Consider the following 24933-nt stretch of genomic DNA (forward strand, 5'->3'; position numbering starts at 1 on the left):
CACATTCCCTGCAAAAGATCTTCAGTTTCTCAAAAGATCTCATAAAATAGTGCACAGTCCCATACACACAAGGATAAATATATATATTTATATCAGTCTGTAAAAGAAATGTACACGTGGTAATTGGCACATCTGGGCTTCATCACCAGCTTTGCATGTTTCCTGTTTGTCGGACAAAAAAACAGGCACAAAGGGCTCGAAGTACAGCTTCAACAAATAGAGTTTTCACCCTGCTACATTATTAATCCCTTTAAAAAAAAATACCCCGGGGATCCAGCCCCTTAAGCCATTTATGATCACGAGTTTAAAAAATAATTAAACCTAAGGAACAGTTTCTAGGAGCTTTACAAAGCGCACATTCATGTTTCCTTCGATGTTATAGGGGAAACCAGAGGTAAACCTTTTACACAATTTAGTGCAATAAGCAACATGTGAAGCTGTATTCCAGGAGGATATAGAATGATTTATCTGAAGCATAGAAAAGTCAAATGTAAAGGAGAGTTAAACTGAGCAACAGTGACACCCGCTGGTCAAAGTCTGCAGCACTGAGCTCACTGTGAACATCACCTTAAAGACAAGAGTCTGAAATGAAGGAATCTCTTTGGTGCCTTTCTCCCGATGAAGAAATGTCTGTAGTGGTATTAAAAATAAAAGCAGTCCTGCTCAGGATGCAGCCTCAGAGCTTCAAAGTCTGGCTTCATGATGGCTTTATGTTTCAGTTTTTCCTCTCGTCTCCAGGTAAGAAGTACGGGTTTTCGTGGCCTTGAACCAGATAGGAGTACCGTGATGGATTTTTACCTTTGAAGGTCTTCATCCCCTCTGGGTTGAGATCGTATGATCCCGTCTGAAATATTCGTAGGAGCAAAAAATTACCATCTCTCAGGAGTGGGTTTTCATGTTTTGACACTTTCCAGCCATGCAAACACAAACAAAACCACCAATCTACTCACTACTACCCCCAACCAACGTCAGCCGAGCATCTTTGAACCATCAATCACTAGTTAGCTTGAAGATGATAGCACAAAGGTTTTCACAATGATCAGAGATCTATCAGGGAGCTTCCCATCACCCAGAAACCCCCTCCACTGGGATTCTCACAGTGCAATGATTAAATCATGAGCGGGAGGCTTTAAGGTAAATCAGAATCTCAAAGATCTCAAAGCAAAGCCATGCCTTACCTTTCTCCATCTGTCCTGTTTCAGCTGAAACCCCTAAAGCAACACACTGGGAGTCAGGCAAAGCAGGGAGCATGGGAGGGATCTAGCTACCAGTATTTTTTTAAATAAACATCAGGTTAAATATGATGATAAGAATGTCTCATTCAAGCCTCTCATCCTCATGTTAAATGACACAATGATCGTGTGTCGAGGCAGCATGAGTTTGTTGATTTGCAGGTCAAATAAAGTCAACGTGTCGTGTTTTAAAATCAGCTACAACCAGCAGAACAGCACAGTGCTCCAATAAGACAACTAAAAACTATGACTCAGCAGTCACTGACGACTATGTGTAGAAAACATCTGTTTATTTCACCTGCAGGTCAACAAACTCATGCGACCAGGGTTAGTCAGGTTAATGAAGCGAATGGGATCTTGGTGCCAGATGTGGTGGCTCCATCAACAGCCTGATTTAGTGGAAAAACACCTCGCAGGGGTTAGTGGTGAGTTACTGCGACGGCAAATACAGCAGAAGGACATTTGCTGACTCACCAATCCATTAGTTTGATGCTTTTTGTCCACCAGGGTGTGAGTGCTGCCCCCTTCTGTCAGCTCTATGGAAGGAGCTGAGTCCCAGTTGGTGCTGGCTCTGGGGATGGGGGTGATTCCAGTGATCCCAGTGGGCCAGGGCTGGTTTAGGGAACTGGATGCATATGGACTGCTGTTTTGGTCTGCTGTTCTCTTTGAGTATCCCCTGCTGTAATAAACCATAAAGAGGGTTAATGGTTTTTACACATTTTTCCACAATGGCTCAATCCTGCTAACAAATGCTGCCTGTGTACCCAGAGTCAGACAAATCTTAATCCTGTAATTGCTCAATTTTTGTCTGAAAATGTATTTTTTTATTTTTAAAGCTGAGTATAAATGCTGCTAAGTATTCAAAAAAACAAAACAAATATACATCAAAACAAATCCCAGTTTTAATAACCAACAACAAACGCACCATGTACTCCTGTTGTGGTGATGTTTCCTAAAACTACGGTATCCAGATTTTAAACAAAATAACTTAAAAAAAAATTTGGGACAGACAGTCTGCTACAATTTGGTGTTAGTTGCAGGTTTGTACAATAATATGTTTCCTGACAGTGTTGAAAATTATGATGACCCAGTACATATTTCATATTCCAGATCTTAGTACCCAGAATATTGCCAGGATCTGGATCGTACTTTAACATCTGTCAGAAATTATGGTGACCTTGTCTTGTGTTGTTTTGCAAAGCAATCTGACCATTTATAGTGGAGTTATATACACATATGGTGAAAACGGCCCTATCTCACAATGATAAAGAACCCTTTAAAAAAAAGTCCTGGATCTAGATGGTGATCCAGATCACCTCCAAAATGTAATCACTTTTTCCTTATCCTATTTTGAACATTTCCTGAAAATTTCATCAAGATCTGTAGGTTGCTTTCTGAGTGATGTTGTTCACAGACAAACAAACTCTCCCAAAAACATAACCTCCTTGGCAGAGGTAATCAACTTGTTTTTTACCCATAAGAGACAAAATATGATAAGAAAGAACATGAGTGTTGTTAACTTCACTCGCAATGAGGCATTATCTCTTTATTTTTAAGTGTATTTTGTGTATTTTGAATTGAAATCTACTTAGACTCTTAAAAAAAAGATTTCAACCCTTTAAGACTGACCAGTGTGCAAGTCTGCCAGAACATAGTCCCAATTTTTAAATGCTGCAGTGCAATTTTTAGCCCTTTTATTTGCTTAACATTAATGTAACCCCAATATCCCAAGTTTTAATTATATGTATTGACTTCTGTCTTCACTTCCACAATAAGTAATGTGGTGACATGTTATTTTATTTTGTCTTTTTCTCTCTGTTTTTATCAGATTTTATTTTCCTGACGTGTTCCATTGTTGCCTCCTTTTAATCTGCTTTTATTTCTTATCTTACCTATTCTTATTTATTTTATCTGGAAAGCATTCTGGTCACCTTGAGTGTTGTAAAGTGCTCTATGAATACATTTTGATTAATTAAATAAAATGCTGAAAAGTGAAATAAACCCCAAAAAAGGAAAAAAAAAAAAATTTAATAAATAAATAAATAATCAATATTACTATTATTATTATTTTCAAAATACAGAAATTGCATGGCCGAAGCCCTCAAACTTGTAAATGTAAAAATGTGGCATACCACAGGAACCACAGAAAATTTATTCAGAGTATGTACATAACTCGCTTTTAAACATCTCAAGATTTGCAAGAGGCAACATAAAAACAAACTTTTTATAAAATAGAATTAAATTTCTGTGCACCAATACTTATGTACACACATATTGCATGTACAAAATTATGGCAATTCATAGAAAGTGCATTTAAAAATAAAAGAAAATCATTTTTACTGAGTTGAAACTTAAAAATAGAGGATCTCCAATGAACTCAAATTTCCCAACATGATTATTTAAATATAGGAAATGCTGCAAATACCTGTGGTCTCTATGAGGATTTTTGTAATGTGTGATTCATTGTGTAATTTGACATACTCATCACTTGAACAAAAAAGTGCCGAGACATGATGAGTGCTTTAAATGTTAGTTTAACTCCCCAGATTTTATAAGCAAAAAGAATGATTCATCATTTTTTTCTGGTTTCAAATCTACCACCGATCAAAACTTCACATGCAAATCGTAGTGCTGTGGTTTATCCAATGTCACACTCTTTTACAGACATATAACCAAACCCTGTGTTTGCAAAAGTGAAAGCTGTTAAATTCAGTCTGTCTTTTACTGAAGCTGCTGTATGAATTGATCACAAGCAAAAAAACAACCCAAGAATTAGATTTCCTTTTAACTTATCCTCACCAGCAAAAATAAATGAGCCACCCAAGGACCAGGATGAGGAGGATTCCTCCCAGGACACAGGAGACGACGACCACCGCCAGCAGAGCAGCTTCAACAAACACATAAAGACAAATTACTCGTTTTATAGGTTGGTACATTGGGCTTTATTACTGCAGCATCATTTCAGCTTTTAAAGCAAGTGTTACTCACAGTCGTTGCAGTTAAAGCCGGCATACCCAAATGCACATCTGAGAGACAAAAACCAAATAGTTAGACCCCACAGTCTTTGTCTTTAATGGCTGAACTGGAGCCACCTCTGCATAGATTTACTGTATACCACGAATCCACATGGGGGAGCTACTTTAACATAAAGACACACACAATGCTACACAATACATAATGCAAACTTACCTTTGCAACAAAAGTGAAAATGTGTACTCACGGTTGGCATGTGTTCCCCACTGCTCTCTGCCCACTTGGACAAGCTAAAGAGAAACACACAATCATTACAGTTTGCACAAAGAGTGGAAAACAAGGACAGAGCAGACGGAGACGCTCAGCACGCCTGGCTGCACAAGCAGTGAAAACATGAGCCCAATAAGAGCCTCTTCTTATGGAGGCCACATGATGACTCCAACAAACGAGAATCCAGGAGTGCATTATGTGTTTCTTTGTAGCATGTTCCTGAGAAAGAAACTGTATAAAACATTTGCATGAAAGTCTAATTATAGTCTTTGGTCCCAGCGCTCTGAGGAGGCAGAGATCTGTGATTCCTTCACTTGTTTCTGTGGAAACACGCCCGTTAGAAAGAAATACATCTGAGAGATAAATGAGGTGAGGGCCGGAGGTTGGCGTGGAGAAAAGGCTACAGCTCTTGACCTTGTCTCTGACTTTGCTCCCTGTTGTTTCTCCCCCTCTTGCTCTCACACAGGAATGCCTTGGAGGGTTTTTTTGTGATACAGTTCTCTTAACTGTAAACCAGCAGGGAAACCTCACTGTAGCTTGTCTCCAGCGCTGTGCGTCATCAGCTCTTATAATCTATACATGAGGCTTCAATAACACTAGGGAAAAAGATGAATTTTCATCTCTTTTTTGTCATTTTTGCATTTGGAGTGGATCATTACTTTATATGGCTCATTTGTTGGTCGTGGACACCAAACTGGTTTTGTCTTCAGTGATATTTTTACTACTTTTTCTCCTGTATTTGTCTGACGATCCTACATGTAGCCATGGCTGCATTGTTTACATGTGAAATCAGCTGTCAGCAGCCTGTAGCATGTCAATGCTAACTGGTGCAAGGCCAGATGTTTCCCCACAAGGTGAGGAGAAGGAGGTGAGGACGACATGCTGGTTCTCAGGTGTGAGCTAAGAAGTGCCGACATCGACCTGTCACTTCATCCATCGTTATTGGGAACGTAAGGTTTATCTACAATAAGATGGACAAGCTAGCTGTGCTAACCCAGCAACAGAGGGAATACCAGAAGGCAGAGTAGCATCATGCTATTCACAGACATGGCACAGTTGGTTGTGGCTGCCTGTTACAGCAGCTCTCTCTTTCTTGTCCATTTCTTGTTATTTTCTCATCTCTTTTTCATCGTTTTTGCATTTGGAGTGGGTCATTATTTTGTATGATGTCATGTCTGCTTCTGTTAAATCTCATTGTATATCAATATTCTAAGATTTTTACAAAACAAACATATATCTGATAATTAAATGAAGTATTTTTCTTATTTTTTAAAGAAAACAGGGATCCTTTTGTTCAAAAACTTGACGTGATAAACAAAAACTGAGATCAGTTTTGGATTCCCCACCCAAAAATCAATAAAAAACAGCTGTCAGAAAATTGTGTTCCCCAGTGTAATCTTTAGCTCTTAATTAGGAGAACGGAAGGAATACGCTCTTGTTTAGAAACAACAAAGCTGTTACCTCTGCAGGTGCTGCTGGAGTACACGGTGCTGATGTATCCGTCTTTACAGGAACAAACAGCTCGTCCTGCCGTGTTTGTACAGGTCGTGGTGGTGGCGTCACAAGGCAACGGCTCCTGCTTACACAAGTCTGACCCTGAAACAGACAGAATATGAGAAACTCTTTTCTTTAATTAATCTGAGGTGCTGCAGGAGGTTTGCTCACCTGTGAATGAAGCGTTTTTGAACAACTCGTTTGAGCCTGCGTCTATGGCGTCCTGAATGAAGCGGTCCACTGACTCTTGAGTGGCGTTGGTGTTGTCAAAGATGTTGTGTACGGTTGCTTGCACACTTCCAGGTCTGGAGGGTTATAGAAAAGAGAAGAAAAGATGAATTAACTTTTGTGAAATTACTTTTTTTTATTTACTTTCTGCTGCTGGAGAGAGAAATCACTCACTCGAGTCGCACAATGTCAGATCGTCTGTAACCAGGCTCATTTTTGAGGACATCTCTGAGCTGTGGAAGGGGATAGAAAAAAGGTGACTTATCACATGATATTAACAGTACACGTGTTATAAATACTATTTGACATGCTCTTTGAGCCCTAAACCTACCGCTGCTGATATATTTGCTGCTGTTCTCTGGAATATTTGTGAGGACCTGTTGCTCATTTCTTTTTCAAACCTCAGTGAGGTAAGATGAAGCTGGCCGGGGAAGACTTGGGCTGAGAGAAAAAAGAAGGAGAAATTAAATAAATAAGACCCGAAGCCTTGCAGCAATACTCAGATATGAGTTAATGTCATGTTCCTACCAGGTTCACAGCGGCCATTCAGCAGGAAGCTTCCGGAAAAACACTGACACGTGCCGTTAAGACAGGTGCTTCCAACAGGACACTGGACAACTGAACAGTCTGTGGAGAGAATATGTAAATAATGGAAATACAAACAGGTTAAAGCTGCAGAATAAACACATTTTTTACAAAATGTGTTGATTTGCATTAAAGTAGCTTATCAATAGACAGTCAGAGAGCAACATGATGTGTTGTCCATTTAGTTCTGTTTTCCTCCTCTAACATTATCTTTCTCTCACTAACTCTGTGTGACGAGGTTTGCTGCTTTGCAGGGAGTGTACTGTGAAGGATATTAAAGCTTTTGCCTGGAAAACAGCGACCTGCTGTGCGCAATATTAGAAGTTTTAAGACGACTTTGTCTGTTCTTATTACAAACCATTAAAGCATGACATTTTCTCTGCAGCATTGTGCAGGATTTAATTACAGCCAAGATTGTTATTGCCTCATTTCTTACAGCTGCATACAGGTGGAGTAAAAACATTTCAATGTTTTATTTAGAAATGAAACAGAAAATGAGATTACAGGAATAACAAAAATGAACCAACCTATAATTGGACCCAGGGTGGGGGTTGGTCTTGGTACTGTAGTTGGATCAGGCTCAGGGGTGGGGACAGTGACGGTGTCATCAGTACCTCTGGGGGTTGTGGCAGCTGGCATGGTGGTGGGGGTTGGAGTGATGGTGGCAGCTGAAGTTTCACTTGTGGCTGAAGGGGTGGGGTTGGTTGCACTGGGAGTGGTTTTGGGAGTTGAAGGGTCGGTGACAACTGGGGCGGTTGCATTAGGAGTGGAAGTGGGTGTTGGAGTTGTAGTGGCAGCGGGAACTGTAGTTGAGGGTGGAGGTGTGATGGAGACTGGGTCAGTTGTGATAGAAGGGGTAAGAGAGGTTAAAAAGGTGGTTGCAGCTGGAAAAGTGGTAGTGAGAGTGGCAGTGGGCGTTGGAGGATCGGTAGGCGTTGCAGCAGTGGTGGAGGGTGGAGGGTTGGTGCTCGGGGAGGCTGGTTGCATTGGCTGAGTTGGAGTTGTTGTTTCTTCCGTGTTTCCAGTCACTGTGAAAATGAAGCAGATGTTGGATCAATCCATCGACACAGAAAAAAGGACACAGATAACATCACTGCCTCAAAGCTGCACTTTCACACTTAAAATCCCTCAGAGCTTCCTCCTCACCTGAACATCAGAGCACATTATCTCATAAGAACACACAGCAACACTCATTCAACCTGTGGTCCTACCTCCTGGGGTGGTTGTTGAGGGACTAAGGGTGGTGGTGGTGGTTTTTCCAGTGAGGGGGACGGTGCTACTGCCTGGGGAGGTGTTTGGAGGGACAGAGCTGGAGATTGACATGGAGGTAGGTGAAGAAGGTGGGGGTCCAGTTACAGTGGAGGAGGAGGAGGAGGGTACGGTGGTGGATGCAGGAGTCTCAGGAAGGGTGTTAGCAGAGCCTGTTAGTGCTGCAGCTGAGGTCACTGAACCTCCTGGTGTTGTCAGGTGGAGGGTTGTTGTCATGTTGTTAGTTGTTGGTAGGACTGTTGTCATGTTTGAGGTTGTTAATTTTGCTGTTGTTACTGTAGTCATGTTGCCTGTTGTTAGTGAAATTGTTGTCATGTTGCTGGTTGTGGGTGGAATTGTTGTCATTTTGTTGGTTGTGGGTGGAATTGTTGTCATGTTGCTGGTCAACAATGGAACTGTTGTCATGTTGCCTGTTGTGGTCACTACTGTCGTCATGTTGCTGGTTGTTGGTTGGATTGTTGTCATGTTGCTGGTTGTAAGTGAAAATGTTGTCATTTTGTTGGTTGTTGGTTGTATTGTTGTCATGTTGCTGGTTGTTGGTTGGATTGTTGTCATGTTGCCTGTTGTTAGTGAAATTGTTGTCATGTTGCTGGTTGTTGGTTGGATTGTTGTCATGTTGCTGGTTTCTGGTTGGATTGTTGTCATGTTGCTGGTTGTTAGTGAAATTGTGGTCATGTTGCTGGTTGTTTGTTGGATTGTTGTCATGTTGCTGGTTGTTAGTGAAATTGTGGTCATGTTGTTGGTTGTTGGTTGGATTGTTGTCATGTTGCCTGTTGTTAGTGAAATTGTGGTCATGTTGTTGGTTGTTGGTTGGATTGTTGTCATGTTGCTGGTTGTTAGTGAAATTGTTGTCATGTTGTTGGTTGTTGGTTGGATTGTTGTCATGTTGCTTGTTGTTAGTGAAATTGTTGTCATGTTGTTGGTTGTTGGTTGGAATGTTGTCATGTTGCTGGTTGTTAGTGAAATTGTTGTCATGTTGTTGGTTGTTGGTTGGATTGTTGTCATGTTGCTGGTTGTAGTTGCAACTGTTGTCATGTTGCTGGTTGTCAACGGAACTGATGTTATGTTGCTTGTTGTAGCTGCTACTGTTGTCATGTTGCTGGTTGGCAACGGAACTGATGTAATGTTGCTGGTTGTAGTTGCTACTGTTGTCAAGTTGCTGGTTGTAATTGCTTGTGTTGTCATGTTGCTGGTTGTAGTTGCTGCTGTTGTCATGTTGCTGGTTGCTGGTTGGATTGTTGTCATGTTGCTGGTTGTTAGTGGAACTATTGTCATGTTGCTGGTTGTAAGTGAAATTGTTGTCATGTTGCTGGTTGTGGTTGCTACTGTTGTCATGTTGCTGGTTGTAAGTGAAATTGTTGTCATGTTGCTGGTTGTGGTTGCTACTGTTGTCATGTTGCTGGTTGTAGGTGAAATTGTTGTCATGTCGCTGGTTGTGGTTGCTACTGTTGCCATGTTGCTGGTTGTAAGTGAAATTGTTGTCATGTTGCTGGTTGTGGTTGCTACTGTTGTCATGTTGCTGGTTGTAGGTGAAATTGTTGTCATAATGTTGTTTGTTGGTTGGATTGATGTCATGTTGCTGGTTGAAGTTGCTACTGTTGTCATGTTAAAGGTTGTTGGTTGCATTGTTGTTATTGTTGTCTTGTTCCTGGTTATCAGTGGAATTGTTGTCATGTTGGTGGTTGTGGTTGCTACTGTTGTCATGTTGCTGGTTGTCATTGGAATTTTTGTCATGTTGCTGGTTGTGGTTGCTACTGTTGTCATGTTAAAGGTTGTTGGTTGCATTGTTGTCATTGTTGTCATGTTACTGGTCGTTGATGATACTGTTGTCATGTTGCTTGTTGTTGGCTGAATTGTCGTTGTGTTGCCAGTATGTGGATTTTGTGTCATTGTTGTCATGCTGCTGGTTTGTGAGGTTGGTGTCGCTGTTGCTGATGGTGCAGTTGTTGTTGTGCTGACATCTGAGATTGTGGTTGCTTCTGTCATTTTTTCACTGGTGGGTGTGGGAGATGTCAGTGTGGTCTTTCCATCGGTGGAGTTAGTGATTGGTTCCCTTGTAGTAGTTGTGTAACTGCTGGTCTTTGTGTGATCTGGGGTGGGTGTGGTGGTTGTACTCTGGCTCTCACTGGTTTCAGTGGTTTGGCTTGTCTCTGGGCTTTCTTCAGTTTGTGTCGTATCACTGGTTGCAGCTGTTGGAGACCCAGTTGAGCTACTGGTGGTGATGGTGGTGTGGCTGGCTTCAGTGGGGGTGCTGTGGACCTCCTCTGTGGCTGATCTGGTTTCAGTGCTCGGCTCAGTGAAATCTCCAGAGGTCGTGATGTCTTCTGTAGTTGTAGTGTCTAAAGCTGTGACGTTGGGTGTAGTGGATGGCGGTAAACTGGTGGAAATGGTGTTTGAGGGATCGCTGCTTGTAGCCAGAGTGGTGTCAGAAACTTCAGGTGTTGTGGGAGTTTCACTCTCCATATCTCCACTGCTGGTGACAGTGCTTTGGGTGCTGGGATCTGTCGGGGTCATTCCTGGAGAAAAGAAAAAGCACAAAACATCAGCTCATCATAATTTCTCCCCCAACACAAAGTGAAATATGGAGGGTATTAAATCCATTGAGAAGCAGACACAAAAAGCAGAATTAAAGGAAGTTTAATGGAGTTTTACAGATTTAAAAGCCTGTCTGTAACATTTGCATCAGTTTATTTAGAGTCTACTTCTGGGTAGTGTTAGTAAAACACACTCTTCAGCATAATGCGACCTTGTGAACACTGTGTGCTGATTTACACATCAAGCACACACAGCAACATCAGTAATCATTTCAGCTATAGCGTTTCAATTATCCTCTGTTATGTTCACCCTGTAGTTTGTCAGCTTAATAAGCATTTTAATTGCAGAAGGAACATGCATTCATTAGATTATATTTACATGTTTTAGTTTCCATAGTAAGAACAACTCAGTGTATAAAATATATCGAAATAAACAGAGGAAAAAATAGTCAGAATATTAAAAACAATACCAGGAAATTAGAAAAAACATCAATTTATTTGGCCTATCAGGCAACGTCGAGCGGCAATTACATTTTAATTCGACACAGCTTTCAGACATTGGTTTATTGAGAGTCATGAAGGAGCCTGCTGATTATATTACTCGACTAATATAAGCAGAATGAGAGATGCACTTAGTGCAGCCCTCCACCGAAACCATTAATCCAGTCTTACATGAGAAACTCTGCAAGAGAAACTACTTCACATGTCCGGATACAACCCCAGAACTCTGGGACTTAAGAATTCCTATTAGGCCTGAGCTGATAACAAATTTTGCTGGATGATACATTGTCCCAGAATCATTGATGATAAACAATATTATTGGCACTAATATATAAAAATTATATATCATAATAATGCACACAGATCTTTTCAAATGAAACAAAATTTTATATCTTGTAAAAAAAAATTTTTACTATAGCTATTGGGTCGGGCGGTTGTGTTTCAGGTGGGCATGCAAGTTTATGGTGTTGCCTTTTTTTGTTGCTGCACACCGGCTCGTCCGTGTTAATGGCTCACTTTACTAATTAAGGTTTGATGCCAAAATATTTCTACACTGGAGCTGTGGTATTTCACTTTACAATTAATTTCTGTGACGTTAACCTGGGTTGCCCCTGACGAGCTCATAAGGCTCACTTGCTGCACTCAGTGCGTTTGCATTAGCCTGATGCTAGTGGCCCTACATAACCCTAGAGACAAATATTTTGGATGACTGACAAAAATGGGAGGCTCCCTCCATATTCAGGAATGTTGACAGCCTGCCAGCACAGATTGACAAAGACAAAAACTAAAGACATTTTCTCTGTCATTTAAGGTTATTTTAGTCATTTTTGTTAACTCACTGAAGAATTTCATTTATTGTTTTATGTAAAGCCTTGTTTTTATTTTTTTATTTAAATAAAAATGTTTTTGTTAACCTTAACTAACCTGACATGTTGACACATGCATAGCTGTTGAAGCATTTTTGTTGTCTTCCTTTAAAGTTACATAAAAGAAATAGCCTTTTTTGTCAGCCAGTGCTTGTTGCAAACTTCATATTTACAATAAAATATTTAGCAAAAACATAGCTAGGGCAACCCCCCCCCCCCCCCCCCCCCCCCCCCCATAAAAAAATAAACAAACAAATTAATTAATTAATTAATTAATTAAAATAAAAAAAATAAAGAAAGAAAGAAAGAAAGAAAATAAAATGAAATAAAATAAAATAAAATAAAATAATAAAATAAAATGAAATACAATACAGTATAAAATAAAATAAGAAAATAAATAAATAAAACAAAACAAAATCAAATCAAATCAAATTAATAGAATAAAATAATAAAATAAAATAAAATAATAAAATAAAATAAAATAAATGGTGTGACCAAATCATGTGCTGGTGAGACCAACTGAGAAACCTGGTCGCATCAGTGAAAGAGTTAATGTAGAGCCCTGCTGAAGAAGAGGGCTGAGGTCACACTTTGAACTAGGACACTTGTTATTGAAGGTCATGATATTTGATTGATTACAGAAGTTTAAGGAAGCACTTTTTCCGGATAAACATAAGCATCAACTTTGAGTTTGGTGCACCAGAGAAATACTCCTGACTGTTTACATATGCAGCTAACTTCATGTGACCTTCTGGAAGAAGCCCTGCCCTCTGTTTGATCACTGCGCTGTCGTGACGCCTGTTTTTTATTAGCCTGTTTCCACTCTTCACTTTGTGTTTACGGGGTAAAGGAGGAAGCCAGAGGGAAGCTCGAGGAGCGGCACCAACAGCAGGAGGTCTTTGATAATGGCCCGGCCTGTTTAACCTCAGCTCCTCATCTTTATGCATTGAATGATTACGTTCAAAGCCTCCTTTCAGAAACAGGGGAGCAAACATATGTTTCACTGAGAGCCAGACGGTTGTTCACCTTACTCAAACGGATTTTCCCTGGAATTTGTCTGAAAGAAGTGGAAAGAAAACAAGGACTAATATCAGATCCTGAATCAAATTGAATTATTTTCTCTGTAAACAGACTGTGTGCCAACTAATGTCTTTATCGCTTGGTAACCAAGACTCATTAAGAAATGAAAAGCAGCTGACCACAAACACCCTGTGACAACAGACTTTTATAGATAGACGAGCTGTCCCCACTCTTACACACACACACCCATTGCCAGGGAATCAACAAGTGTGTGTTGGAGCAGTGAAGTAAAACATGAAGCAATCAATGATGATATGTGAGGAAGGTGGGAAAGACGCACAGCTTACAGTATCAGACGGTGTTTTTAACAGTCATAAAGTGAAGGAGTGGCAGAGTACAGCGACAAAGAATGAGATCATTGTGGTTTAACACACGTCGATTTGTTCCTGACTCATCTAGACCAAGATTTAAAGAGCAAGGGATTAATCTGAGTCCAAGATTAATGAAAAACCTCCTAAATCAGATCCAGTCAATCCTGTGGCTTGTTTAGCCGTCTTACATTCTCCGTTAGTTACTTTTTAGTTCACCCTCCAACTCAAGGACTTGTGTGTATCCAAGGATGACTGGGCTGAAGGTTAAGAGTTTCATTGTTCACCTCATTCTTGCATAGTTTACACATGACAATCTCAAAGGCCGGAGATTTATCTGCTTTGATGGAAAGCCGTCACATTTTAGCCACTTTTGAAATTCCTTTGGCTTTTACACAAACTGAGGAGTTTCAGTTGAACTTCGGTCTTGTAGATTAGTCAGGTGTGTGTGTCTTTCCCGTTATACCAGCTTTGTGTCTGAGCCAGAGTCTATGGACTTCAACTGGAGGAAAATTAAGGAGTAAAGTTTCTAAAACACAATCAACCACAAAAAACCCTTGTATTATGCTGGAAAAAATCAAATGGGTATCTTGAAGGTAATTTTTACCTTCACTGTGTAAGTCTACTTGAAACAGTCAAAAAACAGGTAAAAACCAAGAACAGTTTTGTTTAAGATTATATAGCCATTAACAAAAAGAGAAAAACTAAACATTCTCAATCTCCAAACTTTATTTAATAATTATTAAATTAAAGTTTTCTCCTCTTCAGAAGCACATCAATTTTAAAGAATGTCTCTCTGTGCTTTCTGTAATTTTATCATCTGACACAAAAGAAACTTGTTTTACTGTCCTCTTGGAAAGGACAGACCAGATAAAACACACACTAAAGTGTTTTTAGGAGCCAAAACACACACCTAATGGCTTTTTAAGGAGTAAAACACACACTAAAATGCTCTCTTGGGAGCCAAAATACACACTTAATCTTCTTTTTGGAGCCAAAATATGCACTTTATCTTCTTATTAGAGCAAAACACATTCTAAAGTGCTCTTGGGAGCCAAAACACACTAAAGTGCTCCCTTTTAGGAGCCAAAACACACGCAACAGTGCTAATTTGGAGCCACAAGACACTTAAGTGCTCTCTTGGTAGACAAAACACACACTGAAGTGCTCTTTTAGGACCCAAAGCACAAATTTAATTGCTCTTTTAGGGACCAAAACACACACTTAAGTGCTCTTTAAGGAGCCAAAACACACACTTTTTCTTCTTTTTAGAGCACCACACTCACTAAAGTGCTCCCTTGGAGCCAAAACACACTAAAGTGCTCCCTTTTAGGACCCAAAACACAAATTTAATTGCTCTTTTAGGAGCCAAAACACAAACTAAAGTGTTCCCCTGGAAGCCAAAGACACACTAAAGTCCTTTCTTGGGAGCTTAAACACACACTTAAGTGCTTAAAATGCTCTCCTGGTTTGCAAACCACTAAACTGCTCCCTTGGCTGGCTAAAATACAATAAACAACCCTTTTCGGTGAAAAAAAACAGTATGCTAAAGTGCACTCATTTTTTTCATTTATTTGGCCCCTTCCCATCAAAAAGTCAGAACACACCACTGGTGATGTTGACCATTTAATATTTCCATGTTTTAGATGCCCATGTCTTTCTGATTGAGAGACAACCGCAGAATTGTCTTCTGGATCCTCTTTATTGTAGGGAAATTAACAATCTGGATCATCAGTAACATTGGTCTCTGTCTCTGAAATCTTTCCTCTGCAAAACTATCCCAGTTCAAAATCTGCGTTAATGACCTAAATGAGGAAAAGTCACAAAATTTCATGAAGAAAAAGAAAGGATGACTGGTACTTTGGTCACCATGAAAACAGAAACAGGTCAAATTGACCTTTAACTTAAATAAGGGTTAACGGTGTAAAAGGAAAACATTCACTTTAATAAGAGGAGTGTGTGGGTACATGAAAGAGTCTTATCAGTGCTGTGTGTACTCTGTGAAAACCTCTTATCAGTGCCTTTCATTGCTTTTCAAAGCAGAAACTCCTGTAAACTCGAAACAATTTCAAAGCTTTGGCGACCTGAACGTCTTAACCACGAGGCGCTGCATTTGTCCTTAACGAAGTAAGAAGCTGTCTGATTTAAATGCCTCGAAAGCGGTGATGAGTTACGATGCTCGTAACTTTCTTTCTGACCACAACTTCAGTCAATTTACCAATCAAATTACTTCCCTCATGCAAAAATCTTCCCGCAGAGTTACTGTTAGGTCTGTTTTTCCACCTGTCCTTCACACGCAGAGGCCAAAGAAAGATGCAGAAGTTGTAAATAATCAAAATACAGATGCAATGAAAGCATTATGTGCTCACCATAAAGGGCTATTTATGGAAAAAGGGGAAGTGATGAACAACAGGGAAACTAACAGACACGAATGCCATTGTGCATGGCTAACCACAAACAAACAGTGCTTCTTCTTCCCCTGAAAGCTTCACGCTGTTATTATCGCCGAGCATGAACATGGAAATTCAAAGACACTGCATAAGCACGAAGACTCGACGCAATAGCTGCAACAATGTGATTAAACTTCTCTGAAATCAGCACAGATCACCGCAGCTCTTCCATATCAGCATCCCAACACCCCACCAGTGCAGTTAATTAGTGTAATACATTAAAACAGAGGGGTTAATTCAGAGCCCGCTCTGCGTTGCATGTCCAACACAGAGCCCTGAAGGATTAAACCTACAGCAGGATAATCCCCTGCAGACACAAAAGGGATGACTAGGTCAGGCTGGGTGACTAGTGGGTCTAAGGTCAGCCTACAGTGCACAGTCAGGAGGATGTGGATCAGTGGGTCCAGGTTTTACCTCCATGACAGACACCTGTTCAGAAGCATTGGCTTAAAGGCAGCCACACCTCTCTCTCTGTAACTCATTCTGGACATATCCCCACCCTATTAAAATAATGGTGTTGCTGTTGACATGCAGAGAACATTGTGTGTCAATTATGTAACATTAAAGAATAAAGAGCCTTAGGCCAATTTTCTAACATTTTAGCGTGACTTAGGCAACTTTGAACCTGGCTTAAACCGCCCTTTCACTCCATAGTGAAAACTCAAAACTGAAACCACCCTGAGTTAAATCAAATTGGTCAGGAGGCAGTCCCTTTCCTCACTTCTCCAGGTCTTCTTTGCTGTTTTTTTACTGAACTTAAACCATTTCAAACATCCAGTTTTGACAGCCTTTATGATTGTGAACCTTATCACCCACCAGTAGAAACTGGTTCAAGAATCATGTTTACAGCTTCTTCTGCACTTAAGTTTCGGTTTCTTCTTGAAGCAGCCACCATCATGAAAGCTTGTGAAATTTCCCAAGTCACACTTTTTATCCTAAATAATCGATTTCTTTTTTTTTACTTAGGCTAGAAAAAAGAGGCCTAAGTTACCTTTTTGACAGAGGTTATTGTCCAATAGGGGGGTTAAAGAGCGTGATCCTTTTAGCTAAAGCTTCAAGCGGTTTTACCAGAGATGGCTACGTTATCAAGAGAGCGCCAAAGTATATCCTAGCCGTTATGATAGTAAACCTAATCACTCACCAGTTGAAATTGGTTCAAGAATCATGTTTACAGCTTCTTCTTCACTTAAGTTTCGATTTCTTCTTGAAGCTGCCACCATCATGAAAGCTAGGTAAATTTTCCAAATCACACATTTTATCCAAATTTTTTCACTTTGGCTAGAAATAAAATGACCTAAGTCAACTTTTTAACATTAGCCATTGTCCTATTGGGGGGTTAAAAAGCATGATCCTTTTAGCTAAAGCTTTAACTGATTTTACCAAAGACGGCTAACGTTATAAAGAAAGGGCCAAAGTATAGCCTAGCCTTTATGATAGTGAACCTAACCACACGGCAGTTGAAACTGATTCTAGAATCATGTTTACAGCTTCTTCTTCACTTAAGTTTCGGTTTCTTTTTGAAGCAGCCGCCATCATTAAAGCTAGGTAAATTGACCAAGTCACACATTTTATTCTAAATAATCCAAAATTTTGTCTTAGGTGAGAAATAGAATGGCCTTAAAGTCACCCTCTTGCTATAGGCCATTGTCCTGTAGGGCATAAAGAGCATAATCCTTTTAGCTAAAGGCCTAAAACTCATTTTTGTCAAAAAATGACTTAGGCCATTATTTAATAGGGTGATGAAACGTCTGCCACCAGCTGCTGAAGCTTTGCATCACTTCAAATCACAAACAGTAACAGAAACAAAGAGCGGCTTCAGTGTTTGGTTTCACTTCAGGGCATTTCTATTCATGGGACACAATAGCACTTCTGTGAAGTACTTGCTCATGAACTGACTGTCAGATCCAGTTCCCTCAACGCACATCCTCAACTTCCCGTCCCCTGTGCTGCTCCATGTAAAGAAATCCTTGTCTGAACAGATGATCCAGAGAGCTCTTTGTTTATTTGGATATATTCCTTTTTGGCTCTTTGATTGTGAAAAAAACATCCAAGGACAGCTTTTTAATCCAATCCAGCAGCCCTGCAGCAGGACAAACCTGATTTAAGAGCGAAAATGGACCTGAAGAAGACGGCAGGAAGAGCCGGAGGCCTTAAGGCAGCCTCTCATTAGGGGACAGAGGAGTCATGTTGAGAGCTGTCCTATATGTGTGTTTCAGAAATAACATGGCATGACATGTGAAACAAAGTGATTACAGACAGAAGTCATGGAGGCATCCTGCACCACAGCCCAGAGCTCGTTATGTGTCCCACTTTGGATCCTCTCTCCAGATAATGAGAGTAAACACATCCAACACACTGGTATCTGACCTCCAGGTGTTTAAAGGTGCCATCCTGTGTGACAGATCCCACTGATAGGTCTGTTTCCTTCAGCAGAAGAGAAACCAGGCCTGAGGGCTGCCACATCAAAGCTCTTCAGGGTCACCAGGAGCGACCACACATGACCGGCAGAGAGCTTTCATTTTTTATTAACCACAGGTTCATCCTGCTGAGAGCTTAGTGTCAAAAGTCATAATTAGAGAGTGTGAAGGCTTCAAACTTCAACTTAAACCCTGAATGTAGCTGAAGTCAATATGTTCATACTAATAATAAACATATGTTTTAGATCAGCTGCTGGGGAAAGAAGGATGGCAGGCTATTGTTGGTTTGTGTGACAGAAACTCGTTCATGGATGGACTGTTGGTTGGTGAAAACATCTACTGATGACAGCTTAATGTGTTGTCTGAATACTTTAAATACTTGTCAATGTTGGGGGTAGAAAAGTCACTAAATGAGGGGGGGTTAACCAAAGCCAGATGTTGTCCTTCATTTTATTTCAGCAATTTCTTCAAGCCTCTCCAACGTACATCTCCAATTTCTTTTTAGTTATTTGACTTTTATGTCTTCATGGTTTCTAGAATTTGCTGTAAGAAAGCTGCAGTACATCCAGAACGCTGCTGGAACCAGGAAATACGACCATATTAGGCCAGTGCTCAGGTTTCTGCACTGGCTTCCTGTCACTCAGAGTAGACTCTAAAACAGCTCTGCTTGTTCACAAGTCTCTTCATGGTTTCGAGCCAAAGTACATCTCTGACATGTCAGAGCCACATGAACTAACTCTGACTCTGAGAATCTTAAGGAAGGATCTCCTGCTGGTGCCCAGAGTCAGGACTAAATATGACGAGACTGGGTTTCAGTTTTATGCTCCTAAAGTAAGGAACAGTCTTCCTAGCTTAGCATATGACAACTGAAAGTTTTTAATCTGCACTCCTTTGGGTTTGTAACCAGATGGTCGCTGGTTCAAGTCCCTCCTTGGACCAAGACTGGGAATTAAGCTGATAGCTTCAGAGGTGCTAGCATAATTTCCTGAGTACTGTCGGGTTGAGCAAAGTAGCTACCCCCCAACTTCTCAATGTGAACGTCACTTTGGGCAAAAGTATCTGCTAAGTGAAATTTTAAAATTCTATTTTATTTTATTTTAGCTTCAAAGCTTGTGTAAAAAAATGCTTTACAAAAAAACCTGACTTGAGAAGACCTTTAAAATCTTCTTATTTTCCACATAAACATTGAGGATAAAAAATCTGTTATATAAGTTAACTAAGTAACTCATGACAGTAGTTGTTCGGCAGCTTTTCTTAGAACATCACAGACAGCAAATCTACATTAAAACTCTTATCAATATCGATGAGATTTCCCCTCACTATTAAAAAGCTGAAACTGAAGATGTATTAGACTGAACAGACAACTTTTGGAGTTTAAAAAAGAGGCTAAACAAATACCTTAACAGCCTGATTCAGAGACTTCTTATTATGACGGTGATTTTTTTTTCATAACTCATCAGATAAAATCTCAATTCAAGAGTTAAATATACAATGGCAAACTTAGAGGCATGAAGAAGTGGCATACCTGTCAAGTTTTGAATTTTGAAAATAACGGGGTAAAATACCGTAGTTACCGGGCCCAAACAGGAGACTCCACCAGTATGGTTTGTTCAACCTGTACTGATGGCGGCACGAACCTCACGAGAACTGCCTACAACAGGTGGCAGCTCTCACAAGGCTGGTGAAGGAGTTGAGTTTGGAGAGGAAGAGGAACACTTCTTTTATTTTATTATATTTTATTATATTACAGTAGAGGAGATTTATGGAAAGATACTAATAAGGAAGGACAGTGGGAAAGAGAGGTTTAAATACTGTAGTTTCCCAGCCACAACAGGAGACCTGACAGTTATGACAGGTGGGAACATCCCGCCTTAACTCCACCTCTTTGCCTGCGCTCTGAATTGACAGACAGTTAGGCTGAGTCAGCATTTCTAAAACGTCAGGCTCTCTTTAAGGCGCTGAGTGATGTCACTGAGACTACATCCATGTTTTTTACAGTCAAAATCATAACCATAATCAAAAGGGATGCACGGTATTATTGGCGCGTTATCAGTATCAGCTGATATTGGCTTAAAATTTAAATATAAGATATGGACCAAAACTCCAAATTCCGCCAATATAATAAACCAATAAAAGAATGAGCTGAAGCTGCAGCAGTCAGTACAGTACATGTATCTGACTACTTTTCACTTGCACTTCTCATATGTTCCCTGTAAACAGTGGTTATGTTAACTGACTGTCAGAAATTGGCCAGATTTGCCTGGTTGTGCGTATTGTTATGATTTTCTCAGGAAAAGCATCATCCAGCTTTTAAAGTAGGATTTATCTTTTTTAATTGTGTAGCTTGAAAGCAACCATCATAAATAAATATACAAGGGGTGTACCGATTAGAGGTAGACCGATATATCGGCTGGCCGATATATCGGGCCGATATTTGGACATTTGTCTCTATCGGCCATCGCAGCTGATTAAAAAGCCGATTTCTGATTCGTTGTATAAAATGATGCAATTTTTGATCAGGCACAAAAAAGATGAGCACCTCAAACTTGTGGAACCACTTGGATACATTACATACTTTTGTTCAAATTATATTAATAAGTTTAAATTTCTTTTTTGACATTTTAAGAAGAGTGTGAATGTTTACTACTGCTTGTTACATTGTGTGTTTACTCAGACAAAATATTTCATTGTTTTGAAAGCTGAATAAATGTTCAGAGGACTGGACACGACTTGTTGTAATAGATTTCTTTTAGTTGCTCAGAAATTGCTGCGTTTCACAAAAATGTGATAAATATATATTTATTTAACAATCGGCCTGAATATCAAATTGGAAAAATCGGCTATGCATATCGGCATCGGCTGCCCAAATTTGGAAAGCATCGGCATCGGCATCAGCCCCCACAAAACCCATATCGGTCAACCTCTAGTACCGATCACAATTTTCTGGCAGATCACAGATCTTTAAAAAGGCTGACCTGCTGATACAGATTTTTATTTTTTATTTTCTATAACTGACAGCTTATACCTTCAATGTTCCAATCTTATTCTATTGAAAATCATTGAACAATACCTGTGAAACAATACAATCTTTATGTTTTAACTTGAACAACCAATAAAGTGTCCTAAGTTTTAGGTCTCAGAGCAAAAAGCAGCAAGGGCTGGCTGTCAGACCTTCCTGGAGGTATGTAAGATCAGTTTCATGTGTAAGGATGGGCCAATCACTGATCCCCCAAAATTAAGGATATCGGCACTGATCGATCAGTGCATGTCTAAAACATACAGTTTCAAGTATACTATTATAAAATATGCTGCTTCCAATATAGAAGATAGTTGATGATCTCTGCAATTATGTGCGCAGAAAAAATATCGCTATCAGCTAAATGAGTTGTTAAAAATCGGCATATCGGATATCGGCCAAAGATCCAATATCCTGCATCCCTAACAATCAATCAACCAACTGATCTTAATTTATATGCCACAAAATCATAACAAACTTTATCTCAAGACACCTGTTAACGTTAATAAAGTTTTATTAGCAGAAACCCAACATCAAGACAAGATAAGGAGCGTTTTCTCTTCTTAACCCACTAACCAGAGACCTTTGCAGCATTAAGGAAGTTAGAATAACAAAACTTCCCCTTCATGATAATAGCAACACAACCTTGAATATGCCAGTGTAATCTATGAATGATGTGATTCAAATAATATCAACTGTTAGGTGTCACTTCCTTAATAGATTATTACACAGAGGATCAAACTGTCAGCCAACAGTAGGGGAGATAACCGGTCTATTAACATAGTGGCAATGTGTACCATTAACACATGACCGATCATAAAAGTGACCACATCCTGCAGACTTTGACCCTCATCCTCCTAGGAAGGATGAAGACTCTCTGCACAGCCCATCACGTAGACCAACCTCTGCTCAAACTCACTTCACACTCACACGTCACTCCTGCACGAGGACAGGTTGAGTCAGCCTCAGCGGGCAGACAGAAAAGAGCGCTCTAAGTCCGAGGCAACAGATGGCCCCCCTGGTGCAGGGTTCGCTCGCAGGCCTGTGCACATATCATATCCAATTAAAGCTCCGCCAGCACATGCTTTCCAATTACAGGCGGAGATTTAGTGGCCTGCTGCAGGTCTAATCCAACAGGATGCAGCATCAGAGCGAGGACGGGCTACGGAGAGAAGAGCAACCAGTGTGGATGAAATAAATGATTGGTGGCAGCAGGTGAGAGTGCATCAGATGAGGAGGATAGGATCAATTATCAACATTAAACTGAGACAAACAAAGTGAAACTGAGCTCTTTAAGAAGTCTTCACGCAGATTGATGTCACATGTAATTTATCAGCTTTTCTGATAACTCATCTTATATTACGCAACTTTTTTTTTTTTAGGATTTAGATATTTGAGCCTGTGTGAATGTGTAGGATGGAGGATAACTGTTAGTATCTTGGAGGCTTTGAGTGTATTTGTAAAGATAATCCATGCAGAGAACATCCAATAAACCATAACACAATCCTGGATCCTATCAGCATGCACCTGATTACACATTTAATATCCATTATCTTCATAGTAGCATTAGCTTTTAGCTAGGTCTGCACACTCTGCAGCACTAGCATAGCATTGCTAAGGCTAGGAATTAGGGCTGAACAATTAATCGAATTTAAACTGACATCACAATGTAACAGAGTGCAATTTTCAAATCGCAGAGTCAGCAATTTATAAAAAAAATAAAATAAAAAATAATAATAATGTACACAAACTTTCGGTCTTTTTCATTTCATCACAACATGTAGGCCTCGCCTTCATACTATAGAATGATAAAGAATGATTTTATTAATTGCTTTTTAGTAAATAATGCAAAAAATACCTCCCCCCAAAATAAATAAATAAATAAATAAATAAAAATAAAAATAAAATAAAAAATTTGAAAAAATAAATAGATAGATAAATCAATAAGAAAATTTAAAAAATTCATAAACAAAATTGTACGCTAACTCGCAATTGCAATATTGGTCCAAAAAAATCGCAATTAGATTATTTTCCAAAATTGTTCAGCCCTACTAGGAATGTCTTCTACACTTCTTACACAACAACTTTTTGCACAAAAAGGGAAAGAGAAGCTAAAATTAATGAGTTAATGATCTGCAAATGTATGCTATGAGATGCTAGCTTCTATGCTAATGACTTCAGGAAATCAAACCAGAGTAAAAACCTCAAAATTTCTGCAGTAAAATTTATAGGACAGTGAATCAGCAATAATAAGATTGTCTGTAATTTGCAGCCTGAATATGTCTGAGTCATTTTAGTGCTTGCATGCTCGGGTAATGACACAGCAGCAACCAGCCAGCGAAACATGACAGATGAGGAGAAGAAGACAGTTTTAACATCCTCCTCTCACTCTGAGAAAGCGTGGCGCCAGACTCGCAGGAGGAGGAAGATCGTGACCCTCAGGAGGTCTTTTCATCTGGACCTCTTTACTGCTGCTCCTGACACACACTCATCCCGCCTTCCTCAAGTCTTCCTCCAGCTCTGTGTTTCCACACATTAGACACACAGGGAGGGAAACAGCCTGCAGGCCTTCAGCAGACGACATCTGACTCTATGTGTGGAGACATTAACTTCACAGAACGCTGGAATAACGCAAAGGATGACGAAAGAACGGCGCTGTACAGCAGAGAGCTCATCAAAATTCCTCAGTGCACTGTGGAGAGGGTCCACACACACTCACAGAGAGTCACCCATGAATGTGTGTGTGCTGTAGTTTGACAGATGCCTTCTCTCTGGCAGCTGAAAGCTTTGAGTCACACTGCAAGAGTGTTGAGTCACAGTTGGAGAGGATTTTTGGGGAACCCCCTACAAATGTGCAAGTTTTCTAAACTTATATTGAAAATTTAGTTTCTTCTTTCACAACATTTGCATTTTCCAACTTCTTATTTCATCGCTTTATTTTCTCTGTTGTATTAATAATACTGAACGTATCTGTAGTGGGTTGATTTCACTGGTAAATCCAGTCACTGTATGTTAGAATAAAAAAAATACACATATTATTAAACCAGATAATGATAATTACCAGCATATGGATGACTCTTTATTAGAGTTAACAGAAAGTTAAAGAAGAATTTTGACTTTTTTAATATATTTTATGATTATAAATGCTGCATATGTTATAATTAAAGACATCTTTTCATTAACAAAGGTGGTAGAATCATGACAAAACAGTCAATATTTGTGGCTACTGTTTTCACTAAGTGGCATATTTCTTCTAGAGTCAAAATCTGAGGAAATGTCTCATAAAATATGGAGAGTTAAAACACAATAATTTCTTAAAATGTATCAGTATTTACAAGCTAATGCTGTCAAACCTTATTTATGGCGCCATTTTTTTATTAGAAACACTATAATGCTAATTTTCAGACTTTTATCTTCAAAAAGTTGGTTAATAAGTTGAGGCAAATCTTTTCTGTCCGTCTTCTTGGAAACATTTAGAAAGAAATATATGATTTTTCAGGTTTCTGCTCATTTCTAATGGTAATTAAGTATAACACAGCCTTCTTCGATGGAGTTTCACAGTTTAACTCAGAGAAAATTAAACTTCACTCACCATTAACGACAGCCCCCAGCAGAAACACGACAGACACACACAGAAACATCTCTTTTCTTCTTCCCTGACTTTGTTAAAACGGTTTGTCCCCTCAGGACCAGCCGCTGAAGGAGTCCCG

The 24933-nt window shown here is 39.7% G+C and overlaps 1 protein-coding gene across 3 annotated transcripts; it reads right to left on the minus strand.

The window, feature by feature from the left end:
• LOC141809032 (uncharacterized) lies at window positions 1-24933 on the minus strand. 3 transcript variants are annotated; one of them, XM_074695837.1, is made up of 14 exons: window positions 24816-24933; window positions 10178-10567; window positions 7310-7810; window positions 6726-6824; window positions 6529-6638; window positions 6372-6430; window positions 6141-6274; window positions 5937-6071; window positions 4453-4495; window positions 4221-4258; window positions 4032-4119; window positions 1707-1911; window positions 1179-1211; window positions 1-844 (listed from the first exon to the last, which is right to left on the minus strand). In XM_074695837.1, the coding sequence occupies exons 1-14, from the start codon at window positions 24862-24864 to the stop codon at window positions 716-718; spliced, it is 2013 nt and encodes a 670-aa protein (XP_074551938.1). In that variant the 5' UTR covers window positions 24865-24933; the 3' UTR covers window positions 1-715. The 3 variants fall into 3 exon arrangements, with proteins under 3 accessions (XP_074551938.1, XP_074551936.1, XP_074551937.1); XM_074695835.1 differs by having other exon boundaries at window positions 7994-10567; XM_074695836.1 differs by lacking the exon at window positions 1179-1211 and having other exon boundaries at window positions 7994-10567.

Source organism: Halichoeres trimaculatus, unplaced genomic scaffold, assembly GCF_033239565.1.
Source record: "Halichoeres trimaculatus isolate MK-OKI-2021-1 unplaced genomic scaffold, fHalTri1.1 fHalTri1_scaffold_20, whole genome shotgun sequence".
Classification (NCBI taxonomy): Eukaryota; Metazoa; Chordata; class Actinopteri; order Labriformes; family Labridae; genus Halichoeres; species Halichoeres trimaculatus.